The sequence below is a fragment of the Amyelois transitella genome, chromosome 26, assembly GCF_032362555.1.
Source record: "Amyelois transitella isolate CPQ chromosome 26, ilAmyTran1.1, whole genome shotgun sequence".
NCBI classification, from domain to species: Eukaryota; Metazoa; Arthropoda; class Insecta; order Lepidoptera; family Pyralidae; genus Amyelois; species Amyelois transitella.
Window position 1 is genome coordinate 6,673,787 of NC_083529.1, and position 27,020 is coordinate 6,700,806.

Below are 27,020 nucleotides of genomic sequence, written 5' to 3' on the forward strand. Positions count from 1 at the left end.
ATTCCGAATTCAGACTCCTATTCCGAATTCAGATTCAAACTCCGAAATCAGATTCAGATTCCGAATTCAGATCCAGATTCAGATTCCTAATTCAGATTCAGATACCGGATTCAGATTCAGCTTCAGCACATATAATTAGAAATGTGGATGAGAGAATACATTTAAAAGTACAGTTCAAAATCTAGTGTCTGTTCATTAAATGTTATTCCAAAAAACTTATAATGGGTGATTTAAGAAGACTAACAGATTCTCTGTCTGTCTGAAAGAGATTAATGAAAATGAACAACAAAGACCGAAATACTGATAAAACATCCTGACAATATTGAAAACAAAAACTGACGCGATTGATGCGAGATGCGATTTTGACTTTAATTGTCAAAAGAAAGCGATATATAGTATCCTATAGTAATGAATAAAAATTTTGAATTTTTTTAATTTTGATGACAAGTGAAGAATTGCATTCAAGAAACTGACTGATAAGACCACTGTAAAAGACACTCTGTAAGAGACTAGAAATCACTAAAGAGTTTGTTATATAGCACTGACCTGGTAAATCATCAGCTGATCATCGAACCGCATCATCAACAGAACCCGCCCGGCCCTATGGCCGACGCCCACCATCAATATCTCCCGCAGTTTGTCAGTGGCGGGGTCGTGTGCTGACGCGTCGGGATCATCATCATCTGTCAAGTTGGTGATGATCGGAACTGATTCCAGGCTGTCGGCTAGGATCTGGAGTAAAAAAAAAATTAAGTGTTAAAAGATATATATTTATTTATTTATTTAAACTTCATCATAGCAATTTCATTCAAATAATAATTATCACATACATACATAAAACCACGTCTATATTCCTTGCGGGGTAGACAGAGCCGACAGTCTCGAAAAGACTGATAGGCCACGTTCAGCTATTTGGATTAATGATAGAATTGAGATTCAAATAGTGACAGGTTGCTAGCCAATCGCCTAAAAAAAGAATCTCAAGTTTGTAAGCCTATCCCTTAGTCGCATTTTACGACATCCATGGGAAAGAGATGGAGTGGTTCTATTCTTTTTTGTATTGGAGCCGGGAACCACACGGCACAAAAACAACAACTCACCTAAAAAACAGTAGAAAACAAACAAAGTAATTTAACTAAGGAATATTCCATCTAGTGTCATTGTGTTTTATTATGTAGTGGTTATCAAAAAATGTTTGCAGAGTAGTATAATAGGTGGTGCCGAACGCTAGGCAAAAAAATTGTCACATCTTTCGGTTGTCAAATAAAATATAACTAAAAAAAAAACTAAGTTCTAATGCACACGAGACGGCGACCCACCCGGTGTCCAGCGCACACGTCCCTCACGAGGAAGCTGAGCTTCATCTCCGGCAGCGAGTACAGCTCCAGGTTGCCGTTGCTCCTCACCACCAGCAGCCAGTACGTGGGCTTCACATCCGCCAGGTATTTCTTCCACCAGCGTGACACGCGCCGCGGAACGCCGGGATTCTTCGATTGTTCGGCTAACATTATCTGTAATATCGATTCGTTATCATTCATTCATTCGTTCGAACGTATCTTGATCGAATTAAGGACGTCCTGGTAAAGGGTCAGGTCAAATAGGTATTGACATTGATGTAATACGCTTGTCTGTGACACCAGAGGTCCCGGGTTCGAATCCCGGCCAGGGCATGATGAGAAAAGAACTTTTCCTAATTGGCTTGGGTCTTGGATGTTTATCTCTATAAGTATTTATTATAAAATATAGTATCGTTGAGTTAGTATCTCGTAACACAAGTCTCGAACTTACTTCGAGGCTAAGTCAACCTGTGTAATTTGTCCCGTTTATATTTATTTATTTATATTTATCTACTCACACTGGCCATAGAGGCGGGAGTCATCTGATCACCGCCGTACAACAGCTCATCATCATCGTTCAGCTCGTACACCGCTCCCTCCTGGAAGCCCTCGGCCTTTACGTTTTTCTTGCCCTTAGTCTTGCCGACGAACTCGCCTTTCACCTGTTCGCAATGAAATGATCAAACATTATGCTCGTAAATTATTTTACGAACTATTTTTTTTTTCACAAAAATAAAATAAAAGTCTTAAAAAATATATTGAAAAGACTATCCCTTAGTCGCCTATTACGACATCCACCAACGACACAAATAAAAATATATTTCAAAATTCCAAAATTGTCAAATGTTTATTACTCTATGCATTTCCGATCCGATGTTAAATGATTTGAGAATAGAATAGAATAGATTTATTTTCAAAATTGGATACAAGGTATCACTTATTGACGTCACATCACTTAAATCTAATTATAACTACTACCGCTTCCAAAGCGCATGTGTAGAAGAAGCGGCGGAACAAACTACACTGCAGCATTTTCTGCTAGATTCTGAAATAAACATGGATACATATACGATTGAGATCATAATAACAAGGTCCTACAACAGATTTACTACATACCTGCACAGATTCTATATCGGCCGTAGTGAACAATCCGCTGAGATCTCTGTACGGAGTGGCTCGCACCAATGGCGGACGAGACGGCACTGATTGACGAGTCGGGGCCAACCTCGCCGTCTGAAACATGAAACAATTGATTGCTTTGTAAAAATATAGATTAATACTAGCTGTCCCGGCAAACGTTGTTTTGCCATATAAATCACTTTTAAGTAATTTCTAGTTAAAAAAAAAGTTAAGTGTGGACAACCCTTAACACTTTGGGGTATGAAAAATAGATGTTAGCCGATTCTCAGACCTACTGAATATGCATGCAAAATTTGGTTAAAATCGGTAAAGCCGTTTCGGAGGAGTACGGAGACAAACATTGTGACACGAGAATTTTATATATAAGATGTAAGTAAGTAAATGCTTTATTGTTCGCTAAAGGAGTACATTACAAATGAAAACAGTACAGTACAAAGGCGGACTTATCCCTAAGTGGGATCTCTTCCAGCCAACCTGACAATTAATCTCCATGCTTCAAAGTAAGTTCAGAACTTGTGTTACGAGATACTAATTCAACGATAGTATATCCACACTAATAATAAAGAGGAAAGATTTGTATTTTTGTATGTTTGTGTGGAATAAACTCAAAAACTACTGGTCCGATTTTGATAAAATTTGGCACAGATATAGAATAGACCTTCAAAAGTGACATAGGCATAAATTTGTATTGAAATTAATTTATTTCAAAATATAAAACACAAAAATATGTCCACCCGTGCGAAGCCGGGGCGGGCCGCTAGTTTTATAATAAATATGTATGCAGATGATCTTTATGCTGAGGATCTCTGATCTTCTTCGCTAATCTGAGCTGAGAAACATTATTTAATAAGCTGAGAAACATTATTTAATAAGCTGAGAAACATTATTTTATGAACTGAGAAAACGTGTTAAAGAGCTGAGAAACACTTATTATAAAGGAGGAAAATGGCATTGAATGAAGTCATAATACACTAAAATGAAATCCTACAGACCTTAAAACACTCACCATAGCATTATTAGCCTCCCTTCCTTAGTAAGAGCACGCGGGCGCACGTGAACACCACACACAGAAACGTGTCTATAGACACAATGAGAATATAATGAAGATTAATGGACATTCAGATACTCACCATTAACAATGTATGCCAGCGCATTAAATTGACTTCCTACGAATAAGTTTAACGTCCCTAGCCACGACATGTAAATCTCCTTTTTTTGTGGGCCTGAGAAACTTTACTTAACTCTACATAACTCTACTTAAGTCTAAGCTGTCTTTGTGGCGACATCACTAATGTCACCCACCAACTGGTAATCATAGCGAAGAAAATGACGCGCTTAGCCGATAGCACCGAAAAGTCTAAATCGCGATTAGCAAGACATCATGGATTGGAGCATAAATACGACCTCCGACTCAACATCGTCTGTCGCACGATTCTCCAAACATCCCAAGCGGACTGGCGGAAGATCTTCCCTTGGTGGCGAGCCCAGATCATCGTTCCGGCTGCAGCCCTGCCTACAACAGCCCCGACCACCGCTCCGGCTGCAGCCCTGCCCACAAAAGCTGGAACCACCGCTCTCGCTGCAGACACAAGAGCCGGAACCACCGCTCCCGCTGCAGGCCATCGCTCCAGCTATAGCCTCCCTACAAGAGAGCGGTATACCAGCGTGCCGTTGGCGGCGCGGAGCTCCCGCAGCGCGAGCCCGAAGCACCGCCCCCGCTGCAGCCTCCCTACAAGAGAGCGGTATAGAGCCGAGTGACCCTGACCAGCGTGCCGTTGGCGGCGCGGAGCTCCCGCAGCGCGAGCCCGAAGCACCGCCCCCGCTGCAGCCTCCCTACAAGAGAGCGGTATAGAGCCGAGTGACCCTGACCAGCGTGCCGTTGGCGGCGCGGAGCTCCCGCAGCGCGAGCCCGAAGCACCGCCCCCGCTGCAGCCTCCCTACAAGAGAGCGGTATAGAGCCGAGTGACCCTGACCAGCGTGCCGTTGGCGGCGCGGAGCTCCCGCAGCGCGAGCCCGAAGCACCGCCCCCGCTGCAGCCTCCCTACAAGAGAGCGGTATAGAGCCGAGTGACCCTGACCAGCGTGCCGTTGGCGGCGCGGAGCTCCCGCAGCGCGAGCCCGAAGCACCGCCCCCGCTGCAGCCTCCCTACAAGAGAGCGGTATAGAGCCGAGTGACCCTGACCAGCGTGCCGTTGGCGGCGCGGAGCTCCCGCAGCGCGAGCCCGAAGCACCGCCCCCGCTGCAGCCTCCCTACAAGAGAGCGGTATAGAGCCGAGTGACCCTGACCAGCGTGCCGTTGGCGGCGCGGAGCTCCCGCAGCGCGAGCCCGAAGCACCGCCCCCGCTGCAGCCTCCCTACAAGAGAGCGGTATAGAGCCGAGTGACCCTGACCAGCGTGCCGTTGGCGGCGCGGAGCTCCCGCAGCGCGAGCCCGAAGCACCGCCCCCGCTGCAGCCTCCCTACAAGAGAGCGGTATAGAGCCGAGTGACCCTGACCAGCGTGCCGTTGGCGGCGCGGAGCTCCCGCAGCGCGAGCCCGAAGCACCGCCCCCGCTGCAGCCTCCCTACAAGAGAGCGGTATAGAGCCGAGTGACCCTGACCAGCGTGCCGTTGGCGGCGCGGAGCTCCCGCAGCGCGAGCCCGAAGCACCGCCCCCGCTGCAGCCTCCCTACAAGAGAGCGGTATAGAGCCGAGTGACCCTGACCAGCGTGCCGTTGGCGGCGCGGAGCTCCCGCAGCGCGAGCCCGAAGCACCGCCCCCGCTGCAGCCTCCCTACAAGAGAGCGGTATAGAGCCGAGTGACCCTGACCAGCGTGCCGTTGGCGGCGCGGAGCTCCCGCAGCGCGAGCCCGAAGCACCGCCCCCGCTGCAGCCTCCCTACAAGAGAGCGGTATAGAGCCGAGTGACCCTGACCAGCGTGCCGTTGGCGGCGCGGAGCTCCCGCAGCGCGAGCCCGAAGCACCGCCCCCGCTGCAGCCTCCCTACAAGAGAGCGGTATAGAGCCGAGTGACCCTGACCAGCGTGCCGTTGGCGGCGCGGAGCTCCCGCAGCGCGAGCCCGAAGCACCGCCCCCGCTGCAGCCTCCCTACAAGAGAGCGGTATAGAGCCGAGTGACCCTGACCAGCGTGCCGTTGGCGGCGCGGAGCTCCCGCAGCGCGAGCCCGAAGCACCGCCCCCGCTGCAGCCTCCCTACAAGAGAGCGGTATAGAGCCGAGTGACCCTGACCAGCGTGCCGTTGGCGGCGCGGAGCTCCCGCAGCGCGAGCCCGAAGCACCGCCCCCGCTGCAGCCTCCCTACAAGAGAGCGGTATAGAGCCGAGTGACCCTGACCAGCGTGCCGTTGGCGGCGCGGAGCTCCCGCAGCGCGAGCCCGAAGCACCGCCCCCGCTGCAGCCTCCCTACAAGAGAGCGGTATAGAGCCGAGTGACCCTGACCAGCGTGCCGTTGGCGGCGCGGAGCTCCCGCAGCGCGAGCCCGAAGCACCGCCCCCGCTGCAGCCTCCCTACAAGAGAGCGGTATAGAGCCGAGTGACCCTGACCAGCGTGCCGTTGGCGGCGCGGAGCTCCCGCAGCGCGAGCCCGAAGCACCGCCCCCGCTGCAGCCTCCCTACAAGAGAGCGGTATAGAGCCGAGTGACCCTGACCAGCGTGCCGTTGGCGGCGCGGAGCTCCCGCAGCGCGAGCACGAGCGCGCGGCCGGCGGCGGACAGCACGCACACGTAGGGGTCGGCGGCCGCGCCGTACGCCGCGCGCCACTCCAGCGGCAGCGACTGCAGCTGGCTGCCGTCTGCGGAGACACACCAGCGGTTACTGTGTCGATCAGACTGAACGCTACACTAATAAATAATAGGGAAGATGCAAGTATGATATTTACGAAAATTTTATACAGGGTGACATTTAAAACAACTGCATCCTTTTAAACGTAGACTATACCCATGCTTCTGAGCCGTTTGAGCCTATTTTTATTTAAATTAAACGTCATCATTTTCACATTTAAAAAACCCTCAAAAACTACGTCACACGCTTTATTAGAGACCAATACTACAAAAAGAAATTAAAAATAAACATGTAAATAAATGTCTGAAAAATAAATTATTTTTCTAGTATCAAGATTAAGTAAAGTACAGAGTTGTCGAGATCGCTCAGCTGAATGAATTGTATCGTTGACCTCTGAATCTCACGCGTCGCTTTTCCGCCGGCCGGGGTGATATGTCGTATTAAGGATCATGGATTTTGATACTTTTATTTTTTTTCGTACTTTCTCAAATATGAACCGATATTTTTCTTTTAACGTTTTTAAATATCCTTTAGATGAGTACACTTAACAGTTAAATTTATGCAGTTGAATTAAAAGTCACCCTGTATAGGTAGGTTTCTGAAACTAGCTAACTAAAGAGCGAAAAGCGATCTTCTTAAAAAAGTTAAAAACTAATCTATACTCATATTATATAGCAGAAGAGTTTGTTTGTTTGAACGCGCTAATCTCATGAACTACTCGAAAGGTTTGAAATATAAAATATTTTTGTGTTAAATAGATCATTTATCGAGGAAGGCTTTAGGGTATATAACAACACGCTGCAACTATTAAAAGCGAAGAAATAATGCTAAACTGCCTCCCTTTTATAAGGCACGTGCTTTTATGTGTGTGTGTCAGTTTATGTGTATGTAGATAAAAAAAAACTAAATGTAGTCACTTCCTCCCTTTTTTAAGAGACGTGATTTTATGTGTGTATGTATGTGTGTGTGTTTATAAATTTAAAAAAAACTAAATGTAGTCACTTCCTCCGTTTTTTAAGAGACGTGATTTTATGTGTGTGTATGTCTATCTGTTTGTGTGTATGTATAATAAATTAAAAAAAACTAAATCTAGTCACTGCCTCCCTTTTGTAAGAGACATGATTTTATGTGTGTGTGTATGTTTAAAAAATAAAAAAAAAAAAATCTAGTCACTGCTTCCCTTTAGTAAGAGACGTGATTTTATGTGTGTGTGTCTGTGTTTGTGTGTAAATAAATAGAACGACTCACTCTTAATCAGCCTGATGGCTGTTGTTGTGACCTGAACCATGTACTTGTTGTTCCCCAAGTTCCCGGCGAAGATGGTCGGCGATGACGTGATGAAACCCGAATTGTCCACCTCGTTGATCTCTTGACCAGTTTGGAGGACCTGCAATGAGACACGACTTGTTACCAGTGTTGTCAACCTCAAAAAGCTAAAAAAACAACAACTCGCCTAAAAAAACAGTAGAAAAAAGTAGGTAAAAAAGGCAGATTTCATAATTTCGCTCGTATAATTATAATTAATAAACAATTTTCTTAGTTACAAGAACTCACTCACATACTCATACATTGACATATTTGTAATTACAACAATAAAGAACGAAAATCAAAGTAAAATTATTTTTCAGTTTCAATTGCCTCATCTCCAATATTTTAACACTCATTATTATTTTTAAAATCACACATATTTTTGTTGAATTAATTCATTTGCCTCTCTGTGGCTTCAAATGATTAGCAATCGGTTATTTCAGATTTAGTGTATAATACTCCTTTAATAGTTGTAATCGATATTCGGTTACGTAATTTAACTAAGGAATATACCATCTAGTGTCATCTAGTTTTATTATGTAGTGGTTTTAAAAAAAATGTTTACAGAGTAGTATAAAAGATGGTGCCGAACGCTAGTTGAAAAACAGTAGAAATAACAGTGTAATAGTGACAGGTTGCTGGTCTGTCGCCTAAGAGAAGAATCCCAAGTTTATAAGCCTATCCCTTACTCGCTTTTTACGACATGTACGATGTCGTAAAAAGACAGATGGAGTGTTCCTATTCTTTTTAGATTGGTGCCGAGAACCACAAGGCACATGTACATTAATACATATATAAATAAATAAACTTTATGAATGTTTGTTTTGAATGTTTTAATGTTTTTGAAAGAATTCGACCACTCACCATAGTAGAATCTTCCTGAGTCAGCAACAAATAAGCATGAGACCCCTCCATATCTTTATAGGCATCCCGGGGCGCCTCGCTAGCTTCGGCCATGATAGTCCACATATCTATACAACCTGTAAATTATCATACATATAAAATTCTCGTGTCACAATGTTCGTTCCCGTACTCCTCAGAAACGGCTTGACCGATCCTCATTAAAATTCTGTGAGCATATTGAGTGGGTCTGAGAATTGGCCAACATTTATTTTTCGTACCCCTCAGTGATAAGGGTTGTCCACCTTTTTTTTTAACTAGAAATTACTTAAAAGCTACGTAGGTATATATGGCAAAACAACGTTTGCCGGGACAGCTGGTAATTTATGAAAACTTTTTTATTTTACCGTCAATTATTATTTATATACCGTTATTTTTGACGTGACAACGTCTTATAATTGGATTGAGCCGGCTGCACGCACGAAAAAACATGACTCAAGCGGCGCTACCTCGCTCTGAGGCGTTCCATGTAAGGCTTGAAGTGTAAGCGAGAGCGCGGAACGAGCGACAAAGAGGCACAATCGGCCTTCGCGTTCGACATCCGTCTCTCTCCTACTTGAGTGCGCGATGCGTCTGCTGCATGCTACCTTTCCATCAGTATTTTCTTAAGACGTTGTCACGTTCAACTATCGTCAGTAAACCGACTTTACAGACAATCGATTTTTTAGGGAAATAATATAAGTTTATCGCGCGATAAAAACGGCATCGCGCCTTCCATGGGAATATCAATAGCGAGTTCTAAAACAGGCACAGCGCCATCTAGTGACGTTACCGGGTAAGTTATGGGCGGTGATGAGCTGCGGCCGGACCGTCCTCTGCAGCACGGTCAGGGCTCCGTTCTTGTCTCTGCCGCTACACGTGACCAACATGAGGCTACCCGGGATATTAAACACGTTCTTCCAACAAATTCCTATAGCGAGTTCTAATAATAGTTCTAATTAATGACGTCCGATGAAAATGCTGCAGTGTAGTTTGTTCCGCCGCTTCTTCTACACATGCGCTTTGGAAGCGGTAGTAGTTATAATTAGATTTAAGTTATGTGACGTCAATAAGTGATACCTTGTATCCAATTTTGAAAATAAATCTATTCTATTCTAATACGACACAGCGCCATCTAGTGACATTACCGGGCAAGTTATGGGGGGTGATGAGCTGCGGCCGCACCGTCCTCTGCAACACAGTCAGGGCTCCGTTCTTGTCTCTGCCGCTACACGTGACCAACATGAGGCTACCCGGGATATTAAACACGTTCTTTCAATAAATTCTCATAGCGAGTTCTAATACGACACAGCGCCATCTAGTGACATTACCGGGCAAGTTATGGGCGGTGATGAGCTGCGGCCGGACCGTCCTCTGCAGCACGGTCCGGGCTCCGTTCTTGTCTCTGCCGCTACACGTGACCAGTTCCAACATGAGGCTACCCGGGATATTAACCACGTTCTTCCAATCACTTCCTATAGCGAGTTCTAATGATTGACGTCCGATGAAAATGCTGCAGTGTAGTTTGTTCCGCCACTTCTTCTACACATGTGCTTTGGAAGCGGTAGTAGATTTAAGAGATGTGACGTCAATAAGTGATACCTTGTATCCACAATTTTGAAAATAAATCTATTCTATTCTAATGCGACACAGCGCCATCTAGTGACATTACCGGGTAAGTTGTGCGCGGTGATGAGCTGCGGCCGCACCGTCCTCTGCAGCACGGTCAGGGCTCCGTTCTTGTCTTTGCCGCTACACGTTACCAGTTCCAACACATACGTATATTTCACCAGGAAAACATCAAGATTTAAAATCGACAGAGCGCCATCTACCCACTTCTACATAAAACTATTTATTAAACGCTACCACTACAACTGTAAGTTAAGCAGCTATATTTTTCCGCTCGATAAAACGGCATCCCACCTTCCATGGGAATATCAATAGCGAGTTCTAAAACGGCCACAGCGCCATCTAGTGACATTACCGGGTAAGTTATGGGCGGTGATGAGCTGCGGCCGCACCGTCCGCTGTAACACAGTCAGGGCTCCGTTCTTGCCGCGGCCGCTGCAGGCCACCAGCTCCAGCGCGGGCCCGGGGCTCCGCGCGGGGTCCTCCGACAGCAGCTGCGGCTCGCCCATAGACACGTCGCCGATCGGGCAGATGTTCAGGAGGGAGTCGCACACCTGTCACATACATACATACATATGGTCACGTCTATATCTCTTGTGGGGAAGACAGAGCCAACAGTCTTGAAGACTAAGTGGCCACGTTCAGCTATTTGGCTTATTAATAGAATTGAGATTCAAATAGTGACAGATTGCTAGCCCATTGAATAAAAGAAGAATCCCAAGTTTTACCAAGTTGTGGAACTCACTCCTGAAAATACCATTAACATATTGCATATTGTTTGTGAATACATTAAATCACGCCTCTTTCCCGGAGGGGTAGGCAGAGACTACCTCTTTCCACTTGCCACGATCTCTGCACACTTCCTTCGCTTCATCCACATTCATAACTGTCTTCATGCAAGCTCGGCGGTTTCGGGTACTTATATTCAGTATGATTTGATTAAGTGCCGTGTGGTTCCCAGCACCAATAAAAAAAAAAGAATAGGACCACTCCATCTCGTTCCCATGGATGTCGTTAAAGGCGACTAAGGGATAGGCTTATAAACTTGGGATTCTTCTTCTAGGCGATGGGCTAGCAACCCGTCACTATTTTCCTTTCCTTTTCCTATTTAAAAATTTGAATCTCAATTCTATCATTAAGCCAAATAGCTGAACGTAGCCTATCAGTCTTTTCAAGACTGTTGGCTCTGTCTACCCCGTAAGGGATAAAGACGTTATCATGTGTGTGTGCGTGTGTGTTAACATACATACCTCAAAAACATAGCTTGTCAACTGCGTGGACGTCCTTATATCCGAGCCGTAGACCTCCAACTCGTCTTTATCACTGATCTCTATCACATTGGACGCGACGCAATCGCTGAGTGTGTCCAGGCGACGTTTTTTGGCGGCGGGGTCAGAGTCCTTTTGAACTTCTCTGGCCAGTTGGGCGGTTTCCTTGTTGGCATCTGTCAAATATGTGAATATCATGTCTTCATTCAAATTAATTATAAACTTTGTTTGTTTGTTATATCTTTATTTCATAGCTTGCATGAAGAGAGTTATGAATGTGGATGAAGCAAAGGAAGTATGCAGAGATCGTGGCAAGTGGAAAGAGGTAGTCTCTGCCTACCCCTCCTGGAAAGAGGCGTAATTTTTATGTATGTATATATTATTGCATAGAAATTTATGGTGAGTGGAATCATAATCCTACTAATATTGTAAATGCGAAAGTTTGTACGTCATGATGTCAGTATGGATGTTTGTTACTCTTTCACGCAAAAACTAGGTACTGAACCGATTACGATATAATTTGGTATGTAGGTAGCTGAAGACCCAGAATAACATATAGGCTATTTATCCCGGATTTCCCGCGGGATTGATTCCACGCGGACGAAGTCGCGGGCGGCTTCTAGTCATCAAAAGAAGTGAAACAGTATGACAGATCTTTTGATTATTGTGGGCGTTCAGCTAGTGACTTACATCATTGTGTTATAATGAACGGGGTAGATAGAGCAAAAAGTCAGCTCAAATGCCAATTCTTAACTACAATCGTATTTATAGACAGAACTAAGTCCCTATCTGCTATTTATCCCGGAAAAATTTATAGTTCCCGTGGGATTTGCGAAAGAAATTTAGTCTTTTGACGGTGGCGCTAAATTCGCGCGTGTAGATGGCGGTAAATTCGCGCGTATAGATGGCAGTAAATTCGCGCGTATAGATGGCAGTAAATTCGCGCGTATAGATGGCAGTAAATTCGCGCGTATAGATGGCAGTAAATTCGCGCGTATAGATGGCAGTAAATTCGCGCGTATAGATGGCAGTAAATTCGCGCGTATAGATGGCAGTAAATTCGCGCGTATAGATGGCAGTAAATTCGCGCGTATAGATGGCAGTAAATTCGCGCGTATAGATGGCAGTAAATTCGCGCGTATAGATGGCAGTAAATTCGCGCGTATAGATGGCAGTAAATTCGCGCGTATAGATGGCAGTAAATTCGCGCGTATAGATGGCAGTAAATTCGCGCGTATAGATGGCAGTAAATTCGCGCGTATAGATGGCGGTAAATTCGCGCGGGTGAAACGCTAGTATGTATAGATATATAGACTGACCGCTCTCAGAGAGTGTTAGGTCTACGGTGGCCTCTAGAGGCTTGTCCACAGAGAGCAGCATCCTGTTCTCTCTCTCAGTAACTCTCAGCAGCAGAGAGTTGCCGAGCCGGGAGCCGAGGAATAGGAAGTCTTCTTCTATCACGCACATCTGGGGAGAGAAACATACATACATATAGTCTATATCGCTTGCTGACAGACAGAGCTATTAGTCTTGAAAAGACTGATAGGCCACGTTCAGCTGTTTGGCTTTATGATGGAATTGAGATTCAAATAGTGACAGGTTGCTAGCCCATCGCCTAAAACAAGAATCGCAAGTTTATAAGCCTATGACTTAGTCACCTTTTACAACATCCGTGGGAAAAATAAAGGTTTGGTCCTAATCTTTCTTGTTTTAGTGCCAGGAACCATACGGCACAGAGAGAGAAAATTTGAAAATAGTCAATTGATGCTAATAGTTCAAACTTTGCTAAAATGCTTCATATACTTTTTAAAATTGACATAGCATGACTACCTACCGCTCACGGTTTTAAATATACACTATGTGTTTGTATATACCGATCTCTCCATATATATATACGGATTTCGTCCGCGTGGAGTAGTTATTTTGGGCATTATTGAAGCCCTCAAGGATAAATAATTTTCCTCGTTTTAAAACCAAGCAGCCAGGGGAAAAGTCGGGGAGTACTCTCTTCCAGCCTTCCCCTGAGGACGAAGCTCGGGATCTAACAAACATACGTGAGATCCCGCCTCACGTACGCGGCCCCGGCGTGGTACGCGTACTGCTCTGAGACCAACAAGAAGAGACTCAGAGCGCAAGAGCTTAAGTTTCAGAGCAGTCGTCGGAGCCCCGCGCTACGTGAGGAACTCGACGATCCTCAGGGTCCTGAAAAGAGCCTGGACGCTTTTGTGGCCCGGCTAGCCACGACGATGTTCGAGAGGGCGGACGCGTCAACATATAACCACCTCGCATCGCACCGCCAGGTCCAACCCTCCCCTCGCTGCCTTGCGGCAGACGTTGTCGAGCAGTGACGACGCCCCCGCCGATGGGAACTCCCAGAGTACAGTGAAGACCCAGGCCGCCACGGCCGCCCCATCACCTGCCTACAGTCGTAGGCAGCGTAGAACGTCGGCTAGCAAACAGAGCGACTCACGCAGGCGGTGAGCACAGAGGCGGCGGCGCGCTCCAGGTGGAAGCCGCGCACAGAGCGCAGCGAGTCGGCCAGCAGCGTGAGCACGTACAGCTGGCTAGCAAACAGAGCGACTCACGCAGGCGGTGAGCACAGAGGCGGCGGCGCGCTCCAGGTGGAAGCCGCGCACAGAGCGCAGCGAGTCGGCCAGCAGCGTGAGCACGTACAGCTGGCTAGCAAACAGAGCGACTCACGCAGGCGGTGAGCACAGAGGCGGCGGCGCGCTCCAGGTGGAAGCCGCGCACAGAGCGCAGCGAGTCGGCCAGCAGCGTGAGCACGTACAGCTGGCTAGCAAACAGAGCGACTCACGCAGGCGGTGAGCACAGAGGCGGCGGCGCGCTCCAGGTGGAAGCCGCGCACAGAGCGCAGCGAGTCGGCCAGCAGCGTGAGCACGTACAGCTGGCTAGCAAACAGAGCGACTCACGCAGGCGGTGAGCACAGAGGCGGCGGCGCGCTCCAGGTGGAAGCCGCGCACAGAGCGCAGCGAGTCGGCCAGCAGCGTGAGCACGTACAGCTGGCTAGCAAACAGAGCGACTCACGCAGGCGGTGAGCACAGAGGCGGCGGCGCGCTCCAGGTGGAAGCCGCGCACAGAGCGCAGCGAGTCGGCCAGCAGCGTGAGCACGTACAGCTGGCTAGCAAACAGAGCGACTCACGCAGGCGGTGAGCACAGAGGCGGCGGCGCGCTCCAGGTGGAAGCCGCGCACAGAGCGCAGCGAGTCGGCCAGCAGCGTGAGCACGTACAGCTGGCTAGCAAACAGAGCGACTCACGCAGGCGGTGAGCACAGAGGCGGCGGCGCGCTCCAGGTGGAAGCCGCGCACAGAGCGCAGCGAGTCGGCCAGCAGCGTGAGCACGTACAGCTGGCTAGCAAACAGAGCGACTCACGCAGGCGGTGAGCACAGAGGCGGCGGCGCGCTCCAGGTGGAAGCCGCGCACAGAGCGCAGCGAGTCGGCCAGCAGCGTGAGCACGTACAGCTGGCTAGCAAACAGAGCGACTCACGCAGGCGGTGAGCACAGAGGCGGCGGCGCGCTCCAGGTGGAAGCCGCGCACAGAGCGCAGCGAGTCGGCCAGCAGCGTGAGCACGTACAGCTGGCTAGCAAACAGAGCGACTCACGCAGGCGGTGAGCACAGAGGCGGCGGCGCGCTCCAGGTGGAAGCCGCGCACAGAGCGCAGCGAGTCGGCCAGCAGCGTGAGCACGTACAGCTGGCTAGCAAACAGAGCGACTCACGCAGGCGGTGAGCACAGAGGCGGCGGCGCGCTCCAGGTGGAAGCCGCGCACAGAGCGCAGCGAGTCGGCCAGCAGCGTGAGCACGTACAGCTGGCTAGCAAACAGAGCGACTCACGCAGGCGGTGAGCACAGAGGCGGCGGCGCGCTCCAGGTGGAAGCCGCGCACAGAGCGCAGCGAGTCGGCCAGCAGCGTGAGCACGTACAGCTGGCTAGCAAACAGAGCGACTCACGCAGGCGGTGAGCACAGAGGCGGCGGCGCGCTCCAGGTGGAAGCCGCGCACAGAGCGCAGCGAGTCGGCCAGCAGCGTGAGCACGTACAGCTGGCTAGCAAACAGAGCGACTCACGCAGGCGGTGAGCACAGAGGCGGCGGCGCGCTCCAGGTGGAAGCCGCGCACAGAGCGCAGCGAGTCGGCCAGCAGCGTGAGCACGTACAGCTGGCTAGCAAACAGAGCGACTCACGCAGGCGGTGAGCACAGAGGCGGCGGCGCGCTCCAGGTGGAAGCCGCGCACAGAGCGCAGCGAGTCGGCCAGCAGCGTGAGCACGTACAGCTGGCTAGCAAACAGAGCGACTCACGCAGGCGGTGAGCACAGAGGCGGCGGCGCGCTCCAGGTGGAAGCCGCGCACAGAGCGCAGCGAGTCGGCCAGCAGCGTGAGCACGTACAGCTGGCTAGCAAACAGAGCGACTCACGCAGGCGGTGAGCACAGAGGCGGCGGCGCGCTCCAGGTGGAAGCCGCGCACAGAGCGCAGCGAGTCGGCCAGCAGCGTGAGCACGTACAGCTGGCTAGCAAACAGAGCGACTCACGCAGGCGGTGAGCACAGAGGCGGCGGCGCGCTCCAGGTGGAAGCCGCGCACAGAGCGCAGCGAGTCGGCCAGCAGCGTGAGCACGTACAGCTGGCTAGCAAACAGAGCGACTCACGCAGGCGGTGAGCACAGAGGCGGCGGCGCGCTCCAGGTGGAAGCCGCGCACAGAGCGCAGCGAGTCGGCCAGCAGCGTGAGCACGTACAGCTGGCTAGCAAACAGAGCGACTCACGCAGGCGGTGAGCACAGAGGCGGCGGCGCGCTCCAGGTGGAAGCCGCGCACAGAGCGCAGCGAGTCGGCCAGCAGCGTGAGCACGTACAGCTGGCTAGCAAACAGAGCGACTCACGCAGGCGGTGAGCACAGAGGCGGCGGCGCGCTCCAGGTGGAAGCCGCGCACAGAGCGCAGCGAGTCGGCCAGCAGCGTGAGCACGTACAGCTGGCTAGCAAACAGAGCGACTCACGCAGGCGGTGAGCACAGAGGCGGCGGCGCGCTCCAGGTGGAAGCCGCGCACAGAGCGCAGCGAGTCGGCCAGCAGCGTGAGCACGTACAGCTGGCTAGCAAACAGAGCGACTCACGCAGGCGGTGAGCACAGAGGCGGCGGCGCGCTCCAGGTGGAAGCCGCGCACAGAGCGCAGCGAGTCGGCCAGCAGCGTGAGCACGTACAGCTGGCTAGCAAACAGAGCGACTCACGCAGGCGGTGAGCACAGAGGCGGCGGCGCGCTCCAGGTGGAAGCCGCGCACAGAGCGCAGCGAGTCGGCCAGCAGCGTGAGCACGTACAGCTGGCTAGCAAACAGAGCGACTCACGCAGGCGGTGAGCACAGAGGCGGCGGCGCGCTCCAGGTGGAAGCCGCGCACAGAGCGCAGCGAGTCGGCCAGCAGCGTGAGCACGTACAGCTGGCTAGCAAACAGAGCGACTCACGCAGGCGGTGAGCACAGAGGCGGCGGCGCGCTCCAGGTGGAAGCCGCGCACAGAGCGCAGCGAGTCGGCCAGCAGCGTGAGCACGTACAGCTGGCTAGCAAACAGAGCGACTCACGCAGGCGGTGAGCACAGAGGCGGCGGCGCGCTCCAGGTGGAAGCCGCGCACAGAGCGCAGCGAGTCGGCCAGCAGCGTGAGCACGTACAGCTGGCTAGCAAACAGAGCGACTCACGCAGGCGGTGAGCACAGAGGCGGCGGCGCGCTCCAGGTGGAAGCCGCGCACAGAGCGCAGCGAGTCGGCCAGCAGCGTGAGCACGTACAGCTGGCTAGCAAACAGAGCGACTCACGCAGGCGGTGAGCACAGAGGCGGCGGCGCGCTCCAGGTGGAAGCCGCGCACAGAGCGCAGCGAGTCGGCCAGCAGCGTGAGCACGTACAGCTGGCTAGCAAACAGAGCGACTCACGCAGGCGGTGAGCACAGAGGCGGCGGCGCGCTCCAGGTGGAAGCCGCGCACAGAGCGCAGCGAGTCGGCCAGCAGCGTGAGCACGTACAGCTGGCTAGCAAACAGAGCGACTCACGCAGGCGGTGAGCACAGAGGCGGCGGCGCGCTCCAGGTGGAAGCCGCGCACAGAGCGCAGCGAGTCGGCCAGCAGCGTGAGCACGTACAGCTGGCTAGCAAACAGAGCGACTCACGCAGGCGGTGAGCACAGAGGCGGCGGCGCGCTCCAGGTGGAAGCCGCGCACAGAGCGCAGCGAGTCGGCCAGCAGCGTGAGCACGTACAGCTGGCTAGCAAACAGAGCGACTCACGCAGGCGGTGAGCACAGAGGCGGCGGCGCGCTCCAGGTGGAAGCCGCGCACAGAGCGCAGCGAGTCGGCCAGCAGCGTGAGCACGTACAGCTGGCCGCCCCGCAGCGACAGGCACAGCCGGCCCGCGCCCAGCGGCGCCGCGCACGCGCCGTCCAGCGTCACGCACACGCCTTCCTGGATACCTGCCGACGGGTTGGCACTTATATATTCAGACGGCCTCGGTGGCGCGGCGGTAGTACGCTTCTTTGTGACACCGGAGGTCCCGGATTCGAATCCCGGCCAGGGCATGATGAGACATCCAAGACCATTGGCCTGGGTCTTGGATAGACAGCATTATCGCGAAAGGACAATGTAAGATATAGTCCGACGGCGACATAGTATTTTCGCGAAAGGACAATGTAAGATATAGTCTGACGGCGACATGGTATTATCGCGAAAGGAAAATGTAAGATATAGTCTGACGGCGACATAGTACTATCGCGAAAGGACAATGTAAGATATAGTCTGACGGCGACATGGTATTATCGCGAAAGGACAATGTAAGATATAGTCTGACGGCGACGTTGTATTATCGCGAAAGGACAATGTAAGATATAGTCTGACGGCGACATGGTATTATCGCGAAAGGACAATGTAAGATATAGTCTGACGGCGACATACTATTATCGCGAAAGGACAATGTGAGATATAGTCTGACGGCGACATACTATTATCGCGAAAGGACAATGTGAGATAAAGTCTGACGGCGACATACTATTATCGCGAAAGGACAATGTGAGATATAGTCTGACGGCGACATACTATTATCGCGAAAGGACAATGTGAGATATAGTCTGACGGCGACATACTATTATCGCGAAAGGACAATGTGAGATAAAGTCTGACGGCGACATACTATTATCGCGAAAGGACAATGTGAGATATAGTCTGACGGCGACATACTATTATCGCGAAAGGACAATGTGAGATTATACATAATCTGATGGCGACATACTATTATCGCTAAAGGACAATTTGAGATATAGTCCAACGGCGACATATTATTATCACTAAAGGACAATATGAAAGACACTCCGACATTAGAATTTCTTTATTATTATTGTTTTTTGTGATTTATTTATTTTTTTACTACTTATATCTTGAAACTGTGTAAATTTCTGTGCAATAAATATATTTACAAACAAACATTTTCATTATGCAACACAAAACTAACATCAGATAACATATAAAAAAATATATATTATAGTAGTAAGATATACTTACGTAACGGAAAATTAGTTGTATGCGTAGCTATACTGTTTAGAGAGACTCCATACGGCGGCACAGACTGGTTCAGGTATATGAGAGAATTCACTGCTAATATTAGGCAACCACCTGTAAAAAACTTATTATTTAAACTAAACATTGACCACGACTTCAGTCGCGAAATCTGTCTAACATACACATATACAGGGTGACATTTAAAACAACTGCATCCTTTTAAACATAGACTATACCCACGCTTCTGAGCCGTTTGAGCCTATTTTTATTTGAATTAAACATCATCATTTTCACATTTAAAAAACCCTCAAAAACTACGTCACACGCTTTATTAAAGACCAATACTACAAAAAGAAATTAAAACTAAACATGTAACAAATAAATGTCTGAAAACTAAATTATTTTTCTAGTAACAAGATCAAGTAAAGTACAGAATTGTCGAGATCGCTCAGCTGAATGAAATGTATCGTTGACCTCTGAATCTTATTCGTCGCTTCTCCGCCGGCCGGGGTGATATGACGTATTTAGGATCGTGGATTTTGATAATTTTATTTTTTTTTTCGTACTTTCTGAAATATGAACCGATATTTTTCTTTTATAGTTTTTAAATATCCTTTAGAAGAGTACACTTAACAGTTAAATTTATGCAGTTGAATTAAAAGTCACCCTGTATAAACATCATGTCATCAAGACTGAAAGGCCACGCTCAGCTGTTTGGCTTAATGATAGAATTGAGATTCAAATAGTGACAGGTTGCTAGCCCATCGCCTAATAACAGAATCCCAAGTTTGTAAGCCTATCCCTTAGTCGCCTTTTACGCCATCCATGGGAAAGAGATGGAGTGGTCCTCTTCTTCTTTCTAGATCAGACATCAGTTAGTTGTAATTTTATTATATGTATAGATAAAGTATATGAATTTTTATTTTTAATTTTTAACGTTTTCCATCACCTTAGGAGCATCAGTTAGTATTCAAACTAATGTGCATAACATTTGAAAATAGCCATTATTACATGTCCGAGGCAGAATTCGAACCTGTGCTTTTCCGCACATCACTTTACATACCTAACGGTTTCTGAACTCCAATAGCTTGTAGGCAGTCGAAGGGCAACCCGGCCGTCCGCCAGATGACGGGGTGGACACGAGCACTCATATTCAAACTGACACCCGCCATAGCGCATGTGTCGTTACGAACTGCTGTACGACTGTATAGGAGAGAAAGAGAGGAGTTTATAAAACAAAATAGAACAACACAGGTCTTATAAGTTACTAGTACCCGGTTGACCGAGCTTTGCTCGGTCTACCAGAGTTTTTTAAAACGCGGTTTTTAAAATGCTTATATATCTTTGGAACCGAGCTTTTCTCGAACCTAGGATTTTGATAAATCGATTCCTTGAGGCGAAAAGCCCCTAATCTGTAACTTTCATGAAAATCGTTGGAGCCGTTTCCGAGATCCTGATTATATATATGCAAGAATTGCTCCTTTAAATATATTAGATAGTTATTGTTACTTTTGTTGTTTTTTTCTCTTTATTCATTACCAGCTGTGCCCGCGACTTCGTCCGCGTGGAATAGTTATTTTGGGCATCATTGAAGCCCTCAAGGATGAATGATTTACTCCGTATTATTTTTTTCACATTTTCCATTATTTCTTCGCTCCTAATAGTTGCAGCGTGATGTTATATAGCCTTAATTCTTCTTGGATGAATGGTCTATTCAACACAAAAATATTTTTTCAATTCGCACCAGTAGTTCCGGAGATTAGCGTGTTCAAACAAACAAACAAATAAATAAACAAACAATCTCTTCAGCTTTTTAATATTAATATAGATTCTATTCTATAGTCAGTGTCTGTAGCTATCTAATTCAGAGCATGGTGAAATATGAATATTTTCTGATTGGCCAGAGTACAAACTTATATTGAAAGATCTAATCTTACTTACAACCATGTGTAACCATGTGGTACATGGTTATATTAGGTTCCCCTGCAAAGGTTGCGGAGGTCAAACAGGTTGTTTAAGCGACTACCTTAGGAGCTCCACAACATTTGCAGGGGAACCTAATATTGGATCATAGTTACACATCCATTAGGTTTCCTCATGATGACGTGGGGAAAAGAACTCTCACATTCATATAAATTACATGCATTCATATTGTCAATTGCCTGTAATAACTTGAAGACTTACATTTAATTGTAAGGACTTACCCAGGGAATGTTCTGACCGGTTCATACAACAAAAGAAGAGTAGGCTCATAGTATCCATGCAAGAACTGGATGTCCAATACATTATCTATTTTCTCATCTAGGTCTTTCAATACTATTACGTAGGAGGCGAGTGTAGGCGCCCTGTTTATAGGTTGAGCCGGTTGCTGGAACAAAAATGTTAAACTTACTAAGACACGGGGCACAAGCAACCGCAAAACTCAACTTTAAGCCAACTGTGCCGTGTGGTTCCCGATGGCATATGCCTTATGTTTTTTTAAATAGATAGAGTGATTCAAGACTATATGTATAAATGCTATCCTTGCCCAGTCAGGTCGCTAGTTCATTATAAAATAGTATCATTGAGTTAGTATCCCATAACACAAGTCTCGAACTTACTTCATGGCAAACTCTATCAGTGCAGTTTGTCAAATACGTATTTTAATTTTTTTATTATTGTTAATACTTACATTTTTTTTGCTATCCAAAGGCTTAGCCTCCAAGGGATCCCCCTCCTCGGAGGCTATGTCCTTTCTGAAAGGCAAAACGGCTAGTTTCTTGCCATACAATAGCATCACAGCGCAACGGAATTCCGGATCCACTCTTATCCAGGGTATGTGTGGGTGTGTGGTCCAACCACCCTGGAAGTACAATAAAAGTTTAAATGTAGCATTAAGAACAAAAGTTTTAAAAATAAATTGGCCATCTGATTCCTTTTTTAGCCAAGAACCAAACCAAACTAATAAAAAAAAGAATATGACCACTCCATATCTTTCTCATGGATGTCATAAAAGGCGAGTAAATGATAGGTTTATAAACGTGTGATTCTTCTTCTAGGCAATGGGCTAGAAATGTGTCACTATTTGAATCTTAATTCCATCATAAAGCCATACAACTGAATTATAGGCCATCAGTCTTTGCGAGACTGTTGCCTCAGCCTATCTCATAAACGAAAAAGACATTATGGAATGTATGGAAAGCTACTATATGAATGTGCTTATTCCCTATCTATACTAATATTATAAAGCTGAAGAGTTTGTTTTGTTTGTTTGTTTAAACGCGCTAATCTCAGAAACTACTGAACCGATTTGAATAATTCTTTCACTGTTAGATAGTCTATTTATCGAGGAAGGCTATAGGCTACATTTTATCCCGGATTTCCTACGGGAAACGTCAACAATGCAGGTGAAAGTTGAATGAGTCGGCCATCTGCGAGCTTTCCACGCGAACGCTGCGCAAACCAACAAAGATATAGTAAAACAATGTACTAAAGATGTAAAGTACTCATTTTTTGCCACAAAAAAGTCCGCGAGAGCATATATCTATCTCTTAAGGTTTACTTACAATAACCACTTTTATGTTCATTTTTTAAGATTATTTTTTCATTATAAACATAAGTTATTTTGAAACCAATTTTCTTTAAGTCAGTTTTAATCCTTATCCAAATAAATATGTTTATTACTTTCGGCTTTTCATGTTGATTAAAATTGCCATTTACAGTATATAAATCAGACGAATAGGTTTTGAGATATGGTCGTTATAAGCAATTTGCAGCGAAACATTTAATACGGCGAACCAGCGCGTGACCGCCCGCTATAAAGCCGAGGAGGATGTTTGCAAAAATAAATATGATGCCCAAATAACTATTCCACGCGGACGAAGTCGCGGGCACAGCTAGTACTCTATATGACTTTTACGACAGGAAAGACATCCCTCATAAATTCCCGCATTAGAGTAGTTTTTAAAAAAAAGGCCTTTGTACTACATATTGGCAAATTTGCACTCTGATACCTTAAAACAATAGTGCGGAGTCTATCAAACAAATAATAAATTTTTCTCTAATCTTATTACCTTAGGCTTATAAAATTGCAATCCTTTTATTAGGCGATGGGCTAGCAACCTGTCACAATTTGGATCTCAATTCCATCATCAAGCCAAGCAGCTGAACGTGGTCATTCAGTCTTTACGGGACTATTGGCACTGTCTACCCCATAGGATATAGACGTGACTATATGTATGTACTTATTACCTTCATATCATCCTCCTCAAAGTAATGCATGCTCAGCGTGATCAGGTTATTGGTCTGTGGATCGTACTGCACCACGGACAACTTGGCCTCCTTGAATGACACCAGCAGCAAGTCTCTGCCGGAGCTCTGGCATTTCACGGAAGCAATGGACATCACATTGCCCCATAGAGTGTACGTTGCAAGACATTCAAGCTTCATCTTTGGCGGTATTGGTTGACCAGCTGGAAGAAGTAAATGTACGGTATTGGTTGACCAGCTGGTAGAAATAAATGTACTTATAATATGATTTCAAAAGAAATTTGGTACAAATGTCCACATGTTAAGTGAATGGTCAGTCACTGTTTCTACTAAAATTATTATTTTTCAAAGTATTATATTTTCCGTGTGGTGTGCCGTGTGGTTCCGGCAACAGTACAAAAAAGAATAGGACCACTAACTACATCTCTTTCCCATGGATGTCGTAAAAGGCGACTAAGGGATATGGTTACAAACTTGGGATTCTTTTTTTAGGCGATGGGCTAGCAACCTGTCACTTTTTGAATCTCAATTCTATTAATAAGGGAGCGTTCAAGTATTACGTAACGCAATTTGGGGGGAGGGGGGGTCTCGTTAAACGTTACGATGCGTTACAAGGGCGGGAGGGGTCTTTCTTACAACAAGTTACGTAACATTGTTTTTCTTAAATAAAAAATTAGGGAATTAAAACTCCCAAGTTGGCAACCCATTTACGTTTTACGGGGAATCCCTCGATTGTATATTCTGGTCGTCAATTTTACTTTGTTCTCGCAAGTTGGCAAACCTTTTCGTTTATATTTCACGGGGAATCCCTAGATTGTATTGTACGGCATTTAATGTTGTTTTCGTTGTCAGTATTTGTTAGTGTTTATGCAGAAGCACATTGCTGTAGTCGGTGTTATTAAAGTGAGTTCATAGTGTTCATACTGTAATGTCGTCAAAAGAGGGAGAGTTGTATCATCAGTTGTTCTTGGCCTATAAAGGCTCTAATGCTGCCTTGCCAGCGCAACTGTGTCAAAAAAATGCCAACGCAATTTGGAAAACGGCTAAAGAAAAACTAAAAAATAAAGAAAAGTTTATAGAACATATAAATGATGTTATACGAGAGTTGAAGGTGAAGGCCACGAAGGAGAAAGCAAAAATGCTGTCACTTGAGTGTTACGTAACGTTTAGAGAGGGGGGGGGGGAGGGATACAGAAAAACGTTACGGTGCGTTACAAGGGGGGGAGGAGGGGTCAAAAATCTTCAAAAATTGCGTTACGTAATACTTGAACGCTCCCTAAGCCAATTAGCTGAGCATGGCCTATCAGACTTTCAAGACTGTTGGCTATGTCTACCCCACAAGGGATATAGACGTGACCATATATATGTATGTTTGTAAATAAACCCCTGGTCATAAGTCCAACAAACCAACAAGCTTTCATAAGAAAATTGATAAATGTAGTGACCGATACAAGTACCTATAAAGGGATTGTGGCAAATATAATATTGCATCTACCAGAGAGCAGTGCTCTAAGGTTTCAAATATATATTTATTTATTTATTAATGGTAGAAAAAAAACTAACCGGCGTTAACCTCTTTCGTGTGTCCTTCGGGAAATAACCGAAAAACCTTGATGATATTCGCGCCGGCGGTAACCAAGCACGTCTCGTCATTGTTGAAGAAACAACAACTCACAGCGTGCTCAATACCAGTTGCCGGGTGGGTTTGACGGCAAATAGAAAACATTTTGATTGAAGCGTTTACACCTTACAGGTTATGTTAGAAAATATAACTTTTTTTAATACTGGTTTACATCTCATGAGACTTTGTTAGTTATTCTTGCACAGCTTTTCTTTTAAGTCAAATAGCTAATTCATAATTGAATCACGAATGCAAATTTTCATCAAAAATATAAGACAGCAACAACACAACAAAACTCCACAACACAAAAGCAACTCAACTATCTAGTGTTGCATCGATAGTCCACTATCGATAGCGCCATTGCCATTTGCCACCCAACAATACTAACGATAGTATTGAAGCTCAATATCGAAATGACTATCTATTGTATCGATACTTTTGCCGCTGACTATTGCAAAAACTACAGATATTATCGTTTATTGTCCTTGTCTATCGATAGCGAACTGGGTTCTTCCCTTTCTCGCCTTCGTTTTCCCCTTTCCCGCTTTACCCTCCTTTCCTACTATCGATAGTATCGAAAGGCCTATCGATGAATAGATAGATGTATCGATGAGTGTGCAGATGATTTTCGAAGTCAACTATCGATAGCATGACTATCGATAGTTTGGCAACGCTACAACTGACGTACGTATTCATATAAATGGTGACATTCCATGACATTGACATTACCACAGTTTTTCTTTCTTTCTTTCTTGTAGCAATGTTACTTTTACATGAGCTAATTTTTGCCAGTGTCGTGTCGAGTAACTTCGTTAAAAAATAATCCGCGTATAATGGTCCAATAATAGCTGTGGGTGCTCTACTTCGCCCTTTGTCGGATATTTTGGTCAACATTAAGAGGTCACTTATTCCATTATTGTATTTTGACACTCTCGAACACTCATGCTTGTCCACAACCACACATAGAAATAAATACTTCTATACATGTGCCGTGTGGTTCCCGGCACCATTACAAAAGAATAGGACCACTCCATCTCTTTCCCACGGATGTCGTAAGAGCCGACTAAGGGATAGACTTGGGATTCCTCTTTAATGTAAATCCCTGCCAATCTAAGGTCTGCCGCGCCGATGGATGCATGGCTAGGGGCGAGCCTAGTCTCGAGCGTGCCACTTCCGCCATGGGGTTGGGCGACCCCCAGGTAATGGCTAGCCTTACCCTGGCATGCGGGGCTCTGCTGGGGCGGACAAAATTTTTCCCTAGCGTCTCGTGGGAATCACATTATGAACCTTAAAAAGCATATAAATGGCGGCGATGGTGTCCGCACCCCATCACGTCTCGTTCCCGGCGGGAGCGGTATGCGGTCTGCTGAAAGCCGCTTTGCGACGATGAATGTAAGAGGAGGAATGAAGGATAAGATTGAGGAAGTATGCCAGATGATGGATGAAAGACGTTTGGATGTGTTGTGCGTGAATGAAACGAAGCGGAAAGGATGCGACGCGACGCAGCACGGCCCTTACACGGCGTATTGGTCTGGAATTTCCAGTACCAGCCGAGGCTGTCAAGGGGTCGGTCTAATTCTTTCTGCACGAATGGCTGAGTGCGTGAATGAGTATGAGTGTGTCAGCCCTCGTCTTCTATGGATTAGGCTGAAAGTTGGAATCACTCGGATCTTCGTTCTAGGTGTTTATGCACCTTGGGATGTGGGTTCGAGGGGTACAACATCAGCAAAAAGCGAAAACGAGGAGTTCTGGAATAGTGTAAGAGAAGTATTGAAAGTTACCAAGCCAAATGAGAAGATTATTATGTTAGGTGATTTTAATGGATGGGTGGGTGTAAAGCGTGATGGATATGAAAAGGTGCTTGGTGCGTTTGGTGACGAAAAGGTGAATGATAATGGAAGAAGTGTATTAGAAATTTGTCTAGAGTGGGATCTTTTTGTGTCGAACTCAATGTTTCAACATAAAGAGATCCACACCTACACAAGAGTGGAAGGTATTTTAAAAAGTATGATAGACTTTGTGATTGTAGATGAAAGATTGAAGAACAAAGTGCTGGATACCCGTGCATATCGCGGTGCTGGCATTGACTCGGACCATTTACTGGTGATATCCCGGATAAGGGGTATCTTCAATCGCTGGCGGCACAGGGTAAGGGAGCAAACCAGCGCTTTGGAAAGAGTAAAAGTAGAAAATTTGCAAGATATGGATGTAGGGAAGAAGTATATTAATAGACTGAAGGATGAATTTGAAGATTTAGAGGAAATGAGCGATATTGAAGATGGATGGAAGGAATTT

General features: G+C 47.0%; 1 protein-coding gene across 1 annotated transcript in view; it reads right to left on the minus strand.

Moving 5' to 3' along the window:
- The window catches only part of LOC106131994 (cleavage and polyadenylation specificity factor subunit 1), a 43,717-nt gene extending 18,654 nt beyond the window's left edge, over nt 1-25,063 (minus strand). Inside the window, exons 1-17 of the mRNA XM_060951796.1 lie at nt 24,668-25,063; nt 23,087-23,307; nt 21,528-21,698; nt 21,061-21,224; nt 19,920-20,059; nt 18,860-18,970; nt 17,597-17,778; nt 12,651-12,798; nt 11,314-11,507; nt 10,419-10,617; nt 8,420-8,535; nt 7,496-7,634; nt 6,115-6,257; nt 2,454-2,570; nt 1,856-1,999; nt 1,320-1,511; nt 547-732 (exon numbers count right to left, since the gene is read on the minus strand). Of these exons, the coding sequence (XP_060807779.1) occupies nt 547-732; nt 1,320-1,511; nt 1,856-1,999; nt 2,454-2,570; nt 6,115-6,257; nt 7,496-7,634; nt 8,420-8,535; nt 10,419-10,617; nt 11,314-11,507; nt 12,651-12,798; nt 17,597-17,778; nt 18,860-18,970; nt 19,920-20,059; nt 21,061-21,224; nt 21,528-21,698; nt 23,087-23,307; nt 24,668-24,830 (2,730 nt within the window). The 5' untranslated portion in view covers nt 24,831-25,063. The remainder of the gene's footprint in view (nt 1-546; nt 733-1,319; nt 1,512-1,855; nt 2,000-2,453; nt 2,571-6,114; nt 6,258-7,495; nt 7,635-8,419; nt 8,536-10,418; nt 10,618-11,313; nt 11,508-12,650; nt 12,799-17,596; nt 17,779-18,859; nt 18,971-19,919; nt 20,060-21,060; nt 21,225-21,527; nt 21,699-23,086; nt 23,308-24,667) is intronic.
- Nucleotides 25,064-27,020: the final 1,957 nt, after the last annotated feature.